Below are 16,941 nucleotides of genomic sequence, written 5' to 3'. Positions count from 1 at the left end.
TTTAAATATATATATACAACTATTCGTAGGTAAATATCCATACCCATTAAGACTTCTATTCAAGTAGTCCATGGGACCCAATTGGTTGACCCATTACTACTAACCATATCCATAAAATAAAATAAAACAAAAATAAACATTTAACTATTAAATCTACAATTAATTTCAAACAAACAACACATCAATTAAATCAACTAAATTAAATAACATTCAAGCATATACTTTCAATTAACCAGTTAAGTCAAATAAAACATTTAAGTAAATAAAATATTTAATCAACTAAATCAATTAAACATGTACCAAATAGCCAAATAATTAGGTAAATAATAAAAATGCAATTAATACAATTAAAATAATATCGAGACTATCCTTTTAAAATTAGGAGTATTACAACCCGTAACACAACTCCCATACACAACAACCCCAATAGTGGGTTCCACCTGGGACTTTCCGGTTTGAAAAACAGAAAAATACCGAAATGGCAACCAATGTATTCCTAAGAGTCCTGAATTCAAAGGAATGTCCTAACCAACTCCCAAATACACCTGGCACACCCCACGGTGTTCGATACAAAAAACGAGAAAAGACAAAAAATATCCTCAAAAATAAAAAAAAAATCCCAAAAAATGAAAAAATTGAAAATGAGTAACATTACAATTTCATTCAAAGATTCAATTTCTACTCATTAAAACACTCTTCGTGGTGTTAAAAGGAACATGAATATGTTTAACTCAAAACTCTCATTTTCTTTCAAAGATTCAATCTTTATACATTAAAAAGAGTTAGTACTTAAATGGTACCTTTATTGAAATATTTTCATACAAAGATTTAATCTTTACTCATTAAAACACTCTTTGCGACTTCGTAGAAAACTCGAATAAGTTTAAATCAAAACTTTCATTTTTTTTCAAAGATTCAATCTTTATACATTAAAAAGGTCTAGTGACATAATAGGTACCTTGATTAAGTTATTTTCATTCAAAGATTCAATCTTTACTTATTAAAACACCCTTCGTGACGTCAAAGGGAACTTGAATAATTTTAACTCAAAACTCTCATTTTCTTTCAAAGATTCAATCTTTATACATTAAAAAGGTCTAGTGACATAGTAGGTACCTTGATTGAGGTATTTTCAATCAAAGCTGTAATATTTACTCATTAAAAGACTTTTCACAACTTCATAGGGAACTCGAATAAGTTAAACTCAAAATTCTCACTTTCTTTCAAAGATTCAATCTTTATACATTAAAAAGGTTCAGGGACATAATAGGTACCTTGATTGAGGTATTTTCATTCAAAGATTCAATCTTTACTCATTAAAACACTTTTCGTGACGTCAAAGGGAACTCGAATAAGTTTATCTCAAAACTCTCATTTTCTTTCAAAGATTCAATCTTTATACATTAAAACGGTCTAGTGACATAACAGGTACCTTGATTGAGGTATTTTCATTCAAAGATTAAAACACTTTTTGTGATGTCAAAGGGAACTCGAATGAGTTTAATTTAAAACTTTTATTTTTTTTCAAAGATTCAATCTTTATACATTAAAAAAGGTTTAATGACAAAATAGGTACCTTGATTAAGGTATTTTATGTGATACCCCATAGATTCGAGACACGAGTTGATCAGGCCCAGGCCCAAACCCGAGGGAAATATCAAACAATTAAAGTATTTTAAAGCGGACACAGAATATGAAAAGAATTAAATAATGAAACTGCAAGAAATACCAAATATAAAATCCTCCAAAGTTACAGATTTATAAATTCCAACTCTCCAAAACCTCCAAGAGTACAACTTAGGAATCCATCTAGTGGACCCCTAAATAAAATCTCAACAGAACTAAAATAATTGAAAATAAATTAAACTAGAACATCGAGAAAAGTCCTACGTATGCAGATGAATAAGAGGCTGTCCTCGACAAGCACGATCAAGCTCTAAGGCTGGAACCGTCCTGTACCTGAAAAGATAAAAGAGTGGGTCAGGCCTACGAACAAGTTCTAATCTAACTGCAATCTATACAATGACCCGATACGCAGATACACCCTAGATACCTCACAATAGCTATCTAGTCCATAAGTATATATATATCCACACTAGGGGACATTTATTGGACTTCCATACGGGCCTCAACCTGAATAGAAGGCAACATGCGAAAACGCACCCAAAGGTGGGCATGAGTACCTGGACCTAACAGGGTACACCTCAACCTATCATAGCCAGCTACGCATCCACTGCATATATGCACCCTAACCAACGAGCTTGAGAATCAAGCTCATCTCGTGGTACCATAACCATATATCTAAAGTCCGTCCAAGTCCAGATCATATCATTCAATTATTCATCGAGTTGACATACTAAACACAGTCCAATTAGTCACTCAACTTATTCAGTTGATATGACTTGGCTACAACTAACTAATCCAGGTAGTCATTCAACTTAGTCAGTTGATCAGACTTAACACAATTTAGGATTCAATATTTTACAAATCCATTCCTTTAATCCGATAGGTCAGGTCTGAACGTTTTGAGCTAAACCATCCCTAGTATACCACCGTCCCATACCGGTGCATATAATCCTCCATATCCATGTAAATTACATCACATAAATAAAATTTTAGCCATTTACAGTTCAAAACCATTATCCAAGTAATTGAAGAAAAGGATTTAATATTTCAACAATTATAATCCAAATGTTAATCCATGTAATTGCAGAAAAGGGTTTAATATTTCAACAATTAGCATCCAGAGCATGGATAGATCAAAACCAATAAACAGATGACCCTATCATGCATTTAGAATAAGTTTTATAAACATATTAGATCCCACTAGATTGCTAAAATTAAGCTTAAGCAATTAAGTTTTCTTCCATCCGTTAACCGTATAAAAAGTGCATTAATTTTTATACTGTTCGTCCCTTTACTTTAGAGATTAAGCTTAGTCAATTAGAGTTCTTAATCACACCCAACATTAACCACTTAAATCCCTCTGTGAAGTTCCAAAATTGCTCAACACAGTTCAAACCTTCAAACAGTTCAAAACAGTGCGTCAAAAACCATCATAATAGTCAAAATTGAGAGAGCCTGCTCCAAGTCTTTGGGAGCAGGCTCTTTTAAGCTTGGAGCCGGTTCTCACCTCCTCTGAGAGCCTCCAGCCCAACCATGCTCCGTTTCAGTCCGTCTGCTCCGTCTCCGGCCTTTCCAACTTTACTGTTCTTCCTCTAAATTGAACTTAAAGATCTTAAATCACATCCAGTATTAATTCAGACCTTGGTTTATTGCAGTAAGATTCAAAACAAAATTAAAACAGTGGTGACGTTTTATGCCAAAATAGAGACGATAAAAACCATACATGATAGAATTATTGCAGATAAGTTTTCACAGATAACAGATGATCAAAGTAAACATATAAAAATCATGCATGGTTCAGTTAATAGTCAATTAATCTCCTAGAGACTATCTAGGTACACAGAACACAAGCCAACGGAAAAGAGGAAGAAAAGAACTTGCCTGTGATTTCAGTTATGAAATCTCGGCATCGTGTCCATTGTTCTGGCAACACGAACTACTGTCAAGCCTCCTAGTGATCCAGGATAATCCACCACAACCCTTCCTTGGTCCTCTCTGGTTTCCTCTTTGACAGCCTTTACAGAGCCCTGTTCCCTCTACCCTCTGTTTTTACAGAACTAACTTCACGTTTTATGTGCTATGTGTTATGATCGTAAACCTTAGGCTAAAACATAATGGTGTATTTATAGGCTTAACATTAAAACCCTAATCCTCGTAATATTAGAGACAGAGCCCTTATGTAAACCTTAGTCGGCCCATCCGTGTATTCTAAAAGTAAAGAAACCATAAGGTTTAACAGTAGACGAATTATATTTAAACAGTGAATTACCAATACAAATAATACCATTAACAATTAAAGAAAATAACGCACAATAATTAAACAATTTAAATAAGTCAAATAATTCACATAAAAACAATTAAATCAATTTAACTCAAATATCAATTAATAAATGCAAATAAATAATTAAACAAACAAAATTAGCAATTAAACAAATAAAAAGACAATATAAATAAGTAAACAAACAAAATTAGCAATTAAACAAATAAAAAGACAATAAAATTAAAATTAAAATGCCGAGACTATCCTTTTAAAATTAGGGGTATTACGTTTTCATTCAAAGGTTCAATCTTTACTCATTAAAACACTCTTCGCGACTTCATAGGGAACTTGAATAAGTTTAACTCAAAACTCTCATTTTCTTTCAAAGATTCAATCATTATATAGTGACATAATAGGTACCTTGATTGAGGTATTTTTATTCAAAGATTCAATCTTTACTCACTAAAAAACTCATTGTGACTTCAAAGAAAACTCGAATAAGTTTAACTAAAAACTTTCATTTTCTGTGAGGTGATCGAGATACTGCATTTTTCATATGTTATATTTGTTTAACATGCTAGTATCATTAGTGAAGTGTAGCGTGTCATTGTTTACTTGGCCCCTATGTGATATATAGATTATTTGATTACCTTATGTAGACTATGTGATGTGTATTTAGGTGTTATTTGGTTTATATAATTTAATATTGTGAGTATGTGTTATGTGAGTGTCAAGTACATACATGGGTACATTATGTTGCATTGGAGTTGCATATATAGTGTATATTTATTTTGAGATTGTGACATGGTCATTTTATATATGTTTGTTTTATGATTAGGGACATAGTCCTAATTGGACATTTTTATGCTTGCATTTTGTTTCGGTGTTTCATTGACAAGTTTTATCATTTCGTATTCATGTTATATTATTGTTCTTGCATTGACACATGGGGATTTGTGACCTTGATTGTCAGGATTTTAATGTGTGAGCTACGTGGTGGACTTGGGTTTTCGATGGAAACTTGTCAATAATAAATTATTCACAATAATTTTGCTAATGGATAGCATGCCATATGTCATATTAGGAACCAACAAAACGGAATTTAGAACCAGGGTCTTTGAGATGATAACTGACCTAATACTAACTATAGTGGATACAGAACCATCCGCTATTCTCACTTTGTAATTTTCAGAACAAGGGCTGTACTTATAGAATAAGGAAGCATCCCAGTCATGTCATCAGATGCTCCAGAGTCAATAATCCAAGATTTTTTATTCTCGATTTTTACTCCAAGAGCACTTAGAAATATACCTTTTTGTGCTATTGAACCTGTGCTGATGACTGGTGCTTCAAGGCTTGATTGAAGTTGGCTTAACATCTTCTGTAACATCTCATTTTGTTCCTTGTTAAAGGGTGTAGTTTCGGTTATTGGTTGCTCATATGTTGTGGCTGCAAAGCCACGACCTTCTCTATCTTAAGATGGTCTATTTGGCTTCTAGTCGGCTGGCTTTCCATGAATTTTCCAGCATATTTCTTTGGTATGTCCAGGCTTGCAACAATGATCACACCAAGGCTTACTTTTGCGGTTTCGATTGTCACTGGTTGGATTCATTCCACTGGTTGCAAGAGCCGAGCTTTCTAGAATAGTAGGAACGCTTGGGATGTTTTGATTTTCCATCAGAATCTTCTTCCTGCTTTCTTCTCGATACACCTTTTACTCTAAAATTTTCTTTTTTCCTTTTACTAAGGATTTAACAGATCTTTCTAACTCCATTATAGTGTTTTTAAGATTTTCCATTTATTGGGCAACCTTTTTTAAGGATACACTATTTTCTATCATGACTGCTACTAACCAATTGTTTTGGTTTATAGCTAGCTGGGAATTTTCAAAAGTCTGTTCGAGTGGTAACCTATAGCCCCTTGTGGCTTGGCTATCCTTAGATTGTAATCTTTGGACAACCTGTTCTTGAAAATTCTTCATAATCTTTTGTCCATTCTTTGAATTAATGGTTTGATTTCACTTTGGGTCTGAAAAATAGACTTCGCTAATTTTTCTGTTCTTTCTTCGGAAGGATTGGGTTGATCTGGGTCAACCTCTAAAGTTTTAACAATCCTTTCGATCTCTGTGATTTTAGTTCTAAGTTGTCCAATTTCCTTGATTTTTGTGACTGTTTTGTAAAGTTTTAACAACTTCGGTTAGTTGAGCTTTAGTTGAATATCTTTCTTGATTTCTCAAGATTTGATCCACTTTCTTTTATAGGTTTGAAATCCAAGAATTATTTATTTCTTAACTTATGTAGTCAAATTTCTTACTTAGATTTAAAACTTCTCTTCTTAATTCTAATTTTTTTTCTAGATTTAGTTTGATAGAATCTAGTTTTCTGGATAACTCTTGATCTTCTCTTTTTATAGAGATTTGTTCTAGTTTTTGGTCAACCTGATTGAGAATATAGATTTGATTCTCCATTTTTGGACACTGACTATTATTGTCAGTGCGGTTCATGCAAAAAATTATAAATTAGTTGGTCCCAATTTTTTGTAAAATGGCTCTGATACCATACATAATAAACACAAAACAAAAGATAAAACAAAAGATAAATTTTGGGGTTTAATCACAATTTTTTATGAGTTTTGGGGTCTTCTTACAATTGATGGGGTCTTTTCACAATTCATCCTTATAAAAAGGGTTTAATTAGAAACTCTTCGCTATTGATTCGTGATATAGTAAATATGAAGACATTCATGACTTGTAATAGATGCTTGGTAATTCCATTTATACTAAAAAAAATCACTAACTTCAACTCATTTCATAATTCATACACAATCAAATCTACAAGTCCCCATAAGCATATTTCCTTATAAAAGCCATGTTATATATATATCTGTGGTTAAAATGTCAAACTATGAAATTTAATTTAAATTGTGCTCATAGAATTGGAATCAGTCCAATTCATAAATCTAATAGCTTCTTTGGACCAAGTCTTACTAAAAACATTAAAAACAAATACGATTATTTATTATTATTGTTATTTATCTTACATATTAATCCTCAAGAAATAGTCAACCAGTCAAGAGCTTGTACGGTGAGTTTATATGGTCAAGAGTCTTCTTTACAACATTCTTCCACGCTTTGCCTCTGAAATTGTATTTAATGGTCAAGATGTAGTTTCATGATAAATTAATTTAATCAAGTCAAAATTAAAAAAAGAAAAAATTGGACTTAGACATTTGTTTGTGTATTCATTTTGGATTTAGATAGAGTTAAAAGAATGAAAAATTTATATTTATGCATTTGTAGAGTGACTTTTTTGTACTGTTACTGTGATTCTTACTTATATATTAATCAATAATATCATGTCACATAAGAAAAATATATTTATTTAGTGACACTTCCGGATTCGTTGTTATTATTATTATTATTTTTTTTTCCGACTCTTTGTGCATTTTGAATTCTTGGGATTGCAAATTCTGGCAACATAAACTGTAACAAATGTCTGTCACCCAATTATCTAAAGCTAATTTTTCAATTATCTAAAGCTAATATCTTTTTTCCGGTAATTAAATCTATACAAGTTTGTTATTAGATAATCTCTTACAACTAACCAGTAAGTAACCACTAATGAAATAACAAGTTCGTTATTAAAATAAATAACATGGAAGTCTATCCACTAATGGCAACCCCACACACGAAATATTAACCTTCTTTTCCACTTTCAACAGACATCATCATAACAATATTATTATTATTATTATTATTATTATTTTATTTTTCAGAAACAATGGTTACACAACAAATGTTGCAACATCTCATACAACTGTTATCTACTGTCAGCTAATGGTGACCTATCTCATTCAACAGATAAGGGTTGACAAGTGTGTTTTGAATTGGTATCCTCATCCTATATATACCAGACAATTACCGCCCATTCTATATGTACCGGGCAATTACTTAGAAAATTTCTAGAGCATGACCCCAAGAGAATTTGCTCTTGACCTACATGAGGTCAGAGTAACAAAATTGTACAGGCATCAGAAGAAAGGCATTTCTGCCCTTTTTCTTCTATGCCAAGCCCCAGATTAAACATGGTAACATAGATCTGGATTTTGTGAAAATTTGGGTATTAGGCAAGCGATCAATCGCAAAGTGTCCATGTCCAGACTTGATATGGACATCAATTAGTATTAACATTATGTGAGGCTACAAGCTACATAAAATTGCAAGAACTAAAGCAAACAAACAACAATCTTATTTGTGCCTTCCACTAATAGCTACAAGTTTAATGGTTTCAATTCCCACCACTCAACTCGTCTTCAAATCAGCAAAATGATAAAGTCGCAAAAATGATCATAGATCAACGCATTATGAACAAATCAGCAAAATGATTTTGTCGCAAAAATGATCATGGATCAACACGTTATGAAGAGTAGTGTCACGTAGCTTTTCTGCTTGGGCATCCTACCTAGTGCAATCAAGAATAGCAACTTGTAGAATGCGCTGGTGAAACTCCAGTGCTACTGCGCAGATTCTGAACTTTCCAACTTCGGTTCGACACTTTCCAACTCCGGTTCTACACTTTCCAACTTCGGTTCTACAATCCTACACACGGGCCTCTTCTCGTCTCGACTAAGAAGCTTCAATGATGGATGAACCTCAATGTCATGCATAAACACTCTATCTCCAATTTGTAACTCGCTAATGTCCACCTCAATTTTTTGAGGGATGTGCTCTGCTGGGCACAGATATTTCAAACTAGTTCTTATCTTGTTCAGATGCCCTCCTGCTTATGCATAAAACATTCTTAGTCAGTTGATATAATATATAGAACTGACAAATGAGTAAAAATAAATTGAATATTTCACAAGTTTACAGTAGATGGTGTGGTAGAATATTAATTGCTTAAATGGAAATTACATGCACATAAGTTCACTCCATCTCAGAAGATGCCAAGGTGAGGTGGCCCAAGCGCTTATTTGTTGAGGAGAAACTAATCCAATTCGGAGTTGTTGATGTTTATACCGATCAATCATAGAAGAATAATTCTGATTCATTCCGATTTTTATACCAATAATATATATATATATATATATATATATATATATATATATATATATAATCGATGAAATTTCAAGCAGTGATTTTTTGTTTCTTTTTCAGGATTTCAGGACATAGTAAAAGGGCATTAGGGAACCATGTTAACATAAAAGCTATGAGAAGAGAAATATGGAGAGGTATCATTTTAAAATGCCATTACAACACAATCTAGTTATGGATGATATGAGAAGAAGTACGTGGAAAGATACCATTTCCAAATGGCATCCAGACAGCCTCTCGCAAATTCGACTTCCTGAAATCCCTAGTCTGTCACAACCCTTGACTAATTGACTCTCATGCCTACCTATTTAGATTTTAAAAACGAGTAACTACCAACCCTTAAACTGAATTCATTCTCTAAATACGATTCACCTTCCATTTATCAGGTTTTCCAACGGTATGCTGAATTGGTCATATGACCTCTCCACGCAGTGACTCAATAGGCTCATTATATCCACATTAAGACAAAAGCATCAAAATGTCTTAGGCATTTGGATCTTCATACATAAGAAATTCTTACCTAATTCTTCTCTTTTTCCTTTTCCAACTTTTTTCTGACTATACCTTCATCTAAAAGTAAACGATATAGAGCATCATGTCTCTCGTTCTTTGCCATTCCATAAAAATCAGTTCACTGATTTGCATTTTTTTTAACAAGTCAGTTCACTTATTTCCATGTATTTTTCTTTTTCTCTTGAATCCTAAAATTTTTGCATCAGTTATTCAGTTGTTGACAGTCGTTTCTTTGAATCAGATAACAATCTATTTCTTAGTAAACAAAAGGTAAAAAAAATAAAAGAAAATTGCAATATCAAGCACCCTAAAATAATTGATAACTGAAAAGTATAGGTTGTGGTATTGAGATGAATCATTGTACTTTAATAGTTATACAGCCCCTAGATGAGAGTCCCTAAAAGGTTTATGCATTAGTATGGGCAGCCCACATTGTTTGAGTCCCTAAAAGTGTTATGAATTAATAGGACAACAAGCTATGGGTGATGAGTCTTAGACAATTTATGCATTAATAGGAAGTACATCCATTGGGTTTCGAGATTCAAGGTGTGACACTCACATTGTGTCCCATGACCTAAATTACAGTAGAGGACAAATTCAGTGCCGCATATAGCGTCTAGTGTAGGTTAGCGGTGTGATGTAGCATTTTGAGTGCATTTTTCATTTGAATGGTAGTCCAAACTAAATGCCCTGTGCAAATATGACTATAAATACCGATCATTTTTCCAATACAACAGTCAAGAGGGAACAAGAAAACTTAAGTAAGTACTGTCCTCCCATTTATTGCCTCATCTCCGGTCCTTCCCTCTGTCTCCAACTCTCCCTTCCACAATATCCAAGAGGTCCGGTTCATAATTGTGAAATTTAACCCTATTATCTATACACTCTACCAAGACAAAATTGATACCAATTAAGTTCAAAGAGCAGAAGTATTCAATAAAATCATTTATTAACCACTAACAAAGAAAATAACCTATAAATAATCAGAAACCAGTACCATTCTCAAACTATGCAATGTATATCAATAAATCACTGACTGCTAAAGAAGAGGACAAAAACTCATTCACAGAAGTCTTAGTCGAGAACCAAGACCTTGAGCAGCAATTGTTTAAGTAGAAACCTATTCAATCTTAAAAGCCATTGTACATTAAGTTGTGAAACATGGAATACTAAGGGCCTGTTTACTAACGCTTTCACTTTCTTACTTTTACTTTCTTCAAAAGTAAAATTATAATTTTCATTTCTTGAATCTAAAATAGAAAGTAAAATACGTTCATTAAATCTATACTATTTTCAAATTTTTGAAAGTAAAATAACAAAAGTAAGTTTAATAATTTTGTTTTTATTTTTATTTTCATATATAGAACCAAGAAAACCACAAAAGTCGAATACCACAAGAAAAGAAAAAAACAAATTGTTCCTATGCAAAACCCATCTCTAGATCCATACCAAGCCCTTACCCATCTAAGCCTCCACGGCCTTAACCAGATGTTTCTCTCTTAAAGCCCTCTGCAAAAAATTGTTCCTTCTCTGCTTTTGACCCACCAAGCATTCCTTCATTCATCCCCACATTGTCGTCGTCCTCCAAAATTCTCGGCCGTGAAGATTTTTTGGGGTTGTTGTGAGCTCTCTTCTTCTCCGGCAACGACGACGCCAGAATCAAGAAGTAGATTCTGCCCGTCTTCATCTCCGATTCCAGCGATAAAATCAGAAAATGGTTTGATTCTATTATTGTTAGTTTTTAATGGTTTTGCTTTTAGTTCTTGAATTGGGCATATATATAGTTTATCTAGGACTTTCCCGAGTCTTTATCACAGAGAGAGTTAGAATTGCATCATCCAATCCCAAGAGAACAATGAAAGCAACTGAAAATTCAGGCATAACTCCATTGATTTGAGACCTTTATCAGAGACAGAGTTAGATCTCGTTGCTCTAGTGGTTACTGATATTATTGCCGATCAACCGGTTGCCGGTATCGTCGACGATCAACTGGTTGCCGGTGGAGTCACCGATCCACTGGTTGCCAATTTACGGAAGGTATGTCATCGCGAGAGAGAAGGGTCTGTGTTATAAACGACATATTTTTAACGTCCAATTTTAAAGGGTTCTGCATGTAGCAGGAAGTAATTCCTTGCTACAGTGTATAAAATAGAGTTCTCACTTTCTCTTTTCTTCACAAAAGTAAAAAGTACTTTCTTAAAGTTAAAAAATGAAAGTATTTTATTAAACATGATTTTTACTTTTGATTCTAGATTTTAAGAATTGGTAGTAAAAATCAGGAATTATTCCTGTTAGTAGACAGGCCCTAAGAAAACTACTTTAACTGCACTAGTCCAATACAAAATCCAAGGTTTCTAGACTACATATCTGAATATAGGTTTTTTCATTCTATTATTATTATTATTATTTTTTTTTTTGGGTTTCAATTTGGGGTATAATCAAAATTCCCAAAATTTGTTGCAATATATCCAACTTGAGACCATAGCTTTTGCTAGAGCACACAACTGAACATAGTTGTGGTTTTTCTGGTCTTCAATGTTATAACCAAAATGTCATCAATTTAGACATTTCCAAGTTAAAACACTATCTAAAAGTATGTGACATGGGTTTTGTAATTATAGAACCCTAATGCGAAAGAGAAATAAAGAGCCCAAACACATTAATAGTGAAAAAAAAAGCCAAAGCACTAACCATTCTTGAAACCTGGACAATCGTCTTCCCCTTTGAAAACAAGGGGCACATCAACCTTCAACTCCGTTCCGTCATCGGCCCACAAAAAAACCAAATTCAAAATGTTTCCTGTTTCTTTATCCCTGTGAATCTACACAAACACATATACACATACACAAAGTTATAAAAAATCAAACTCTCTACACATACACACACACACAAATATATATATCCATATAAGCATTTGAGCACTCGCCTTGACTGGGAGGACCTTTCCGGATTCGAGGAGGATGGAGGAACCTGAACCTGCGCGGATCTGGAGGGGGAAGGTGGTGGAGAAGAAGAACGGCGGCTCAACAGACTTGAGGATGGCCTTAATCTGTTTCTTCTCAGTGGTGAGGAAATGCTTTCTGGAGACCTCCTTGACGGTGGTGCGTAAGCCGCAGCCGCTAGGGTTTATTTGGACGAGTTTTTCAGAGGACACGATGGCGGGGATTCGGCCCTGGGCTCTGTCCCTGGCGGACACTCTGTTGCCGGTGATCTCTCTGGGGATAGCTTGTATCGTGTGGTACGACCTTGTCGACTCCGCCGCTCTCCTCAGGCCGCCGGCGGTGGCGCGCCACCATTTCGACATCTCTCTGTGTATGCGAAATGTTGCTTTGCCAATATGAGCTGACTATAGAGTGTGGACTGTGGACTCTAGGGCTTTTGTCACTTTATTTTGTGTTCCATTTGGGGTTTGTCAAGGTTTTTGGGCTCTTAAAAATATATTTGGGTTTAGTTTTTTAAACTGATTGGGGCGCACATCCTCTCATTTTTTAGGTCCAATGGTCTGGGCTACCTCATGGCTAGCCTTACCTCCCAATCATTATCATTGTCTTAAATCCTAAGTCGCGGGAGCGAATTTAAAAGTTGGAGCGTAAAAACGACAAAATTAAATCACAAACAGTGAGAATTTAAGTGAGAGAGCCCTGAGCGTGAGAGCGGGAGCGCCCTCAGAGCGTGAGAACGACACCCATTACGAAAGATTGTGTGACTTAGCTAAAATCTGTATAAATGGCACCGGTCACATGAATTTATTCTCTTCATCGATGAGAATCCATCCATCGAATAGTTGATATAAATTTTGCTCATGTAATTGGTGTTGACCTTATCGGTAAGAATCCATCAAATATTTGATATGAGTTTTGTAGTCGGTTATTTACCTTACACAAACCCACCATTGTTTCAAGTCCGGTCTAAGATAGACTACGTGCATCTTAATCATTTCTAAATTATGAAATAACGAGAGTTTGGTGCATCATACTAACCCTTACTATTGTGTTACTAGGTGTGCTTTAAGATGTATGTATTCACGATATTCAGTGTAGAGTGAAGTGAGTCCAATAACTTGGTAGGCTGAGAATAGAATGGGCTAAAATCAAGCATATAAAAATAGGATAAAATTTGCTGGAAATCCGTTTGAGCTTTGAGCAGCCTCAGCTTCTATCAACCCGGCCCAATTGACAGGTCCATCTATTGAAGATCCAACTATTTTCACTGTTTTGGTAGCAAATATTTGGAGCTTGATATTATATTTACGACTTGATGGTATCATTTTATTTGTATTTGATTTTTATTTAATAGAAAAACATGTTCATTGTACTTATTTAGGTAATCATTATTTAACCTTCTAGTACAGGGGGATAAACTTATATTTATAAAAAATAAAGATCCCTAAGATTGTCCCTTTTTTTTTTTTTTTTTTTTTTTTTGTTCAAAATATTCTACGTCTACCCAAAACACAATTTTAAAGCTCCAATTTTAACTTCATTAAAAAAATATTTATTTTTATTAAATCTCTAATTCTTAAAATCATTTTTTTTTTTCATCTCTAAAACCATTTTTAAAAATTAAAATAACTTTTAAATGGTGGAAAAGAAATTTCAAACGCACTCTTTAAAGAGTAACTAAAAAAAAAGAAGATAGGATCAAAGTGTGAGGCAAAAATTAGAAATGACTTGGTCAATGATAAAATAAGAAAAAAAAATAAAATTAGGTGTTATTGACATATTTAATGAAAATATATAGATATGCATTATAAGGATGATAATGATTTTTATTTTTATTTTTATTTTATAATGATGATGATAATTATGAGTTAAAATTAAAGCTATCAAAAAGAACCTTCTCATCCAAGGCCCAATTTTCACTTATCTATTAGATTAATGAAATGTGAGATAATTACAAAAATTCAATGCCCATAAGGCCCATAATTTAACTCTGTTAAAACCCTCCACAGAGGGCAATAACGCAAAACCTAATTTCATTTTTCAATCAAACGGTCAATAACTCTCTCTCCACATCTGGACGGCATAGAATAAACCGCATTGCCTTCTTTCCCCCAATTAGTTCATTGATCTATCAACTTCAACTACAATGAATATTAATATATGAATATAAATATACACACACACACACATATATAAATATATTATACAGTTATATATATATATATATATATATATGTTTATTGCTCTTTTTCACTTTTAATTTTTTTTAAAACAGTAATAAATAATTTTCATTCTTGTTCTTCTTTGCTGGGGTCGCTAAACTCGAAGATTAGATCGAGTGCCACGCTTTGGCACACGAACCGTTGAAGATTGGATCGAGCGACGATTTGTGTTTTTGTTTTCTGTGTGGATGACACAAGAGTTTACTTGGGAGGCAAGGGTTAAGTCGGAGGGGTTTTTGAGAGAAACCAGATGGTAATCAGAGGTTAGTATACTTTACGATTCTGTTTGATTTTTTTTTTTAATCTGTTTTTGGAAGTAAAATGTGTACTGCAATTTTTTTATTTTTTATTATTATTATTATTTTTTTATGATTTATTATTATTATTTTTTAAATCAGTGTTTGATTCTGTGTATGGTTTTGTGCGACTCCGACTCCAACCCCTCGTTTTAGTAAATAAAATGACCAAAATGCTCTCTTGATGTGCAATTTCAACTATGAAAGCTCTCTTTTCTGAGTGTTAGTATTTTTTTTTTTCTTTTTGTTTTTTAAAATTAAATTTAAAAAGTCTCTCTGTTCCTCCTAAAACCAAACAAGTTTTTAGCAATAAAAATAAATTTCATCTCCAAAAACCCCTCTCTACACTACTTTTTGGGATTATGCGGAAGATGGGAATAAACAAAGACAAATCTCAAATTTTATATGATTTATGTGATTAGGAAATTAATAAGGGTTCACTGTACATAAAAAAACTTAGATGAAAGAAATTAAGGAACAAAATATATGTCAAAAGCCATTTTGTGGGTGAAGAAACAAAGAATAGTTTGATGATTCCTTTTAGTAATAGAAGGTGTTGAAGTGCCAGAGTACATTTATGGAGCACTAGTAACAATTCTCTAAAAATTTATTCAATATCATATATATACACGACGCAGCTTTGTTCTTTCCACATTTTGGGTGTATTTTCTTATATACACCTTTCTCTCTTCTTTTTTGAAAATTGGCTTGTTATTGGTAAAATGTGATATTTATTTATTTTTCTTAGAATTGATTTTTACAGATTTGAAGGAAAAAGATGACACGTGCTCCATGTGGCGCGTGCAAGCATCTCCGGCGGAAATGCTCGTCGGATTGTGTGTTTGCGCCCTATTTTCCGGCAGACCAGCCCGAGAAATTCCTAAACGTCCACAAGGTGTATGGCGCAAGCAACGTCGGAAAACTCCTCAGCGAACTCAATCCCTCACAGCGAACAGACTTGGCAAATTCGCTTGTATATGAAGCTAACGCTCGCCTCAAAGATCCAATTTATGGCGCTGCTGGTCTCATTTCCATTCTCCAACAACAACTCCAGGCAATCAACTTAGATATATATAATGCAAAGAAGGAATTGTCGAGCTACATCGGCCCATCCGCAATGTTACCAGTCATCTCCGAACCCGCGACTACGCAGCAGCAACAACCCGGCAACAACCAGTATAACATGACACAGATGATGGAACTCCAAGCAGGCCTGTCGCAACCGGCAGGACCTGGTTCACATACCCCGCCATTGGTGATCAGAGAACCGGCAAGCCGGTCGCATAACCCACCATTAGTGATTCGTGAACCTAATCAGCAGCAACAACACCAGCAGCAAATTCATGAGGCTCAGGAATTGGCGGCACAACAAGAGATGCTGATGTGTTACCAGCAGCAGCACCATTTTCGTAGTCAACAGCAGCACCAAGCCGGACCGAGTAGAGGCAGGTTCAATGACGCTGGACCGAGTGGGGATGGGTTCCAGCAAGCGTTTTTGAGGGTGAACAACGGCCTCAAAAACGAAGCCGGAACCAGTCGAAGCGGGATGGATCAGCAGCAGCAGCAGCAGATGTTTGAGGCGCAGCAATTGAGGGAGCAACAAGAGATGCTAAGGTTTTATCAGCAGCACCAAATGGCGGGTGCGAAGTCACCTTTCTTGGCTTTGGGTCAATTTGACAACACTATTGATATCCAACAACAACCACAAGGGGACACCAATCTTCATCAGCTTCTGGCTTTAGGTTCATTTGACAACCCTATTGAAATTCGACAACCACCACCACGAGAACATAGCAATCTTCATCAACTTCAGCAAGAACAGACTCTTTCAGAGCAAACTCTTCACCGCCAACTTCTGCCTCACGAGAACACTCTTCACCCTCAGCTTCTGCTTCAGCCCCAAGAACACAATCTTTACACACAGCTTCTGCTACAGCCTCAGGAGCACACTCTTCATTCTCAGCTTCAATTACAGCCGCAGGAACATAGT

At 34.5% G+C, this 16,941-nt stretch overlaps 1 protein-coding gene across 1 annotated transcript; it reads right to left on the bottom strand.

Annotated features, from left to right (window-relative positions):
* Positions 1–8,111: 8,111 nt before the first annotated feature.
* Positions 8,112–12,869, bottom strand: LOC132266837 (uncharacterized). Its single transcript, XM_059767831.1, has 3 exons — positions 12,418–12,869; positions 12,183–12,312; positions 8,112–8,664 (listed from the first exon to the last, which is right to left on the bottom strand). The coding sequence occupies exons 1-3, from the start codon at positions 12,793–12,795 to the stop codon at positions 8,399–8,401; spliced, it is 774 nt and encodes a 257-aa protein (XP_059623814.1). The 5' UTR covers positions 12,796–12,869; the 3' UTR covers positions 8,112–8,398.
* Between the last annotated feature and the right edge of the window lie 4,072 nt (positions 12,870–16,941).

The sequence above is a fragment of the Cornus florida genome, unplaced genomic scaffold (genome assembly GCF_030987335.1).
Source record: "Cornus florida cultivar Cherokee Brave unplaced genomic scaffold, ASM3098733v1 CherokeeBrave_3.0.0_Hap2_Chr07, whole genome shotgun sequence".
NCBI lineage: Eukaryota > Viridiplantae > Streptophyta > Magnoliopsida > Cornales > Cornaceae > Cornus > Cornus florida.
The sequence above is the reverse complement of the archived record's forward strand: the minus strand, read 5'-3'. Positions and strand labels throughout refer to the sequence as shown.

What these genes read in the sequence shown, in the direction of transcription:
- LOC132266837 (XM_059767831.1), bottom strand. Translation starts at nt 12,795, where the DNA reads ATGTCGAAATGGTGGCGCGCCACCGCCGGCGGCCTGAGGAGAGCGGCG. An exon ending in GAAAGGTCCTCCCAGTCAAG is followed by an intron (nt 12,313 to 12,417) that starts GCGAGTGCTCAA and finishes GTGTTTGTGTAG; the next exon opens with ATTCACAGGGATAAAGAAAC. An exon ending in TTGTCCAGGTTTCAAGAATG is followed by an intron (nt 8,665 to 12,182) that starts GTTAGTGCTTTG and finishes ATGCATAAGCAG; the next exon opens with GAGGGCATCTGAACAAGATA.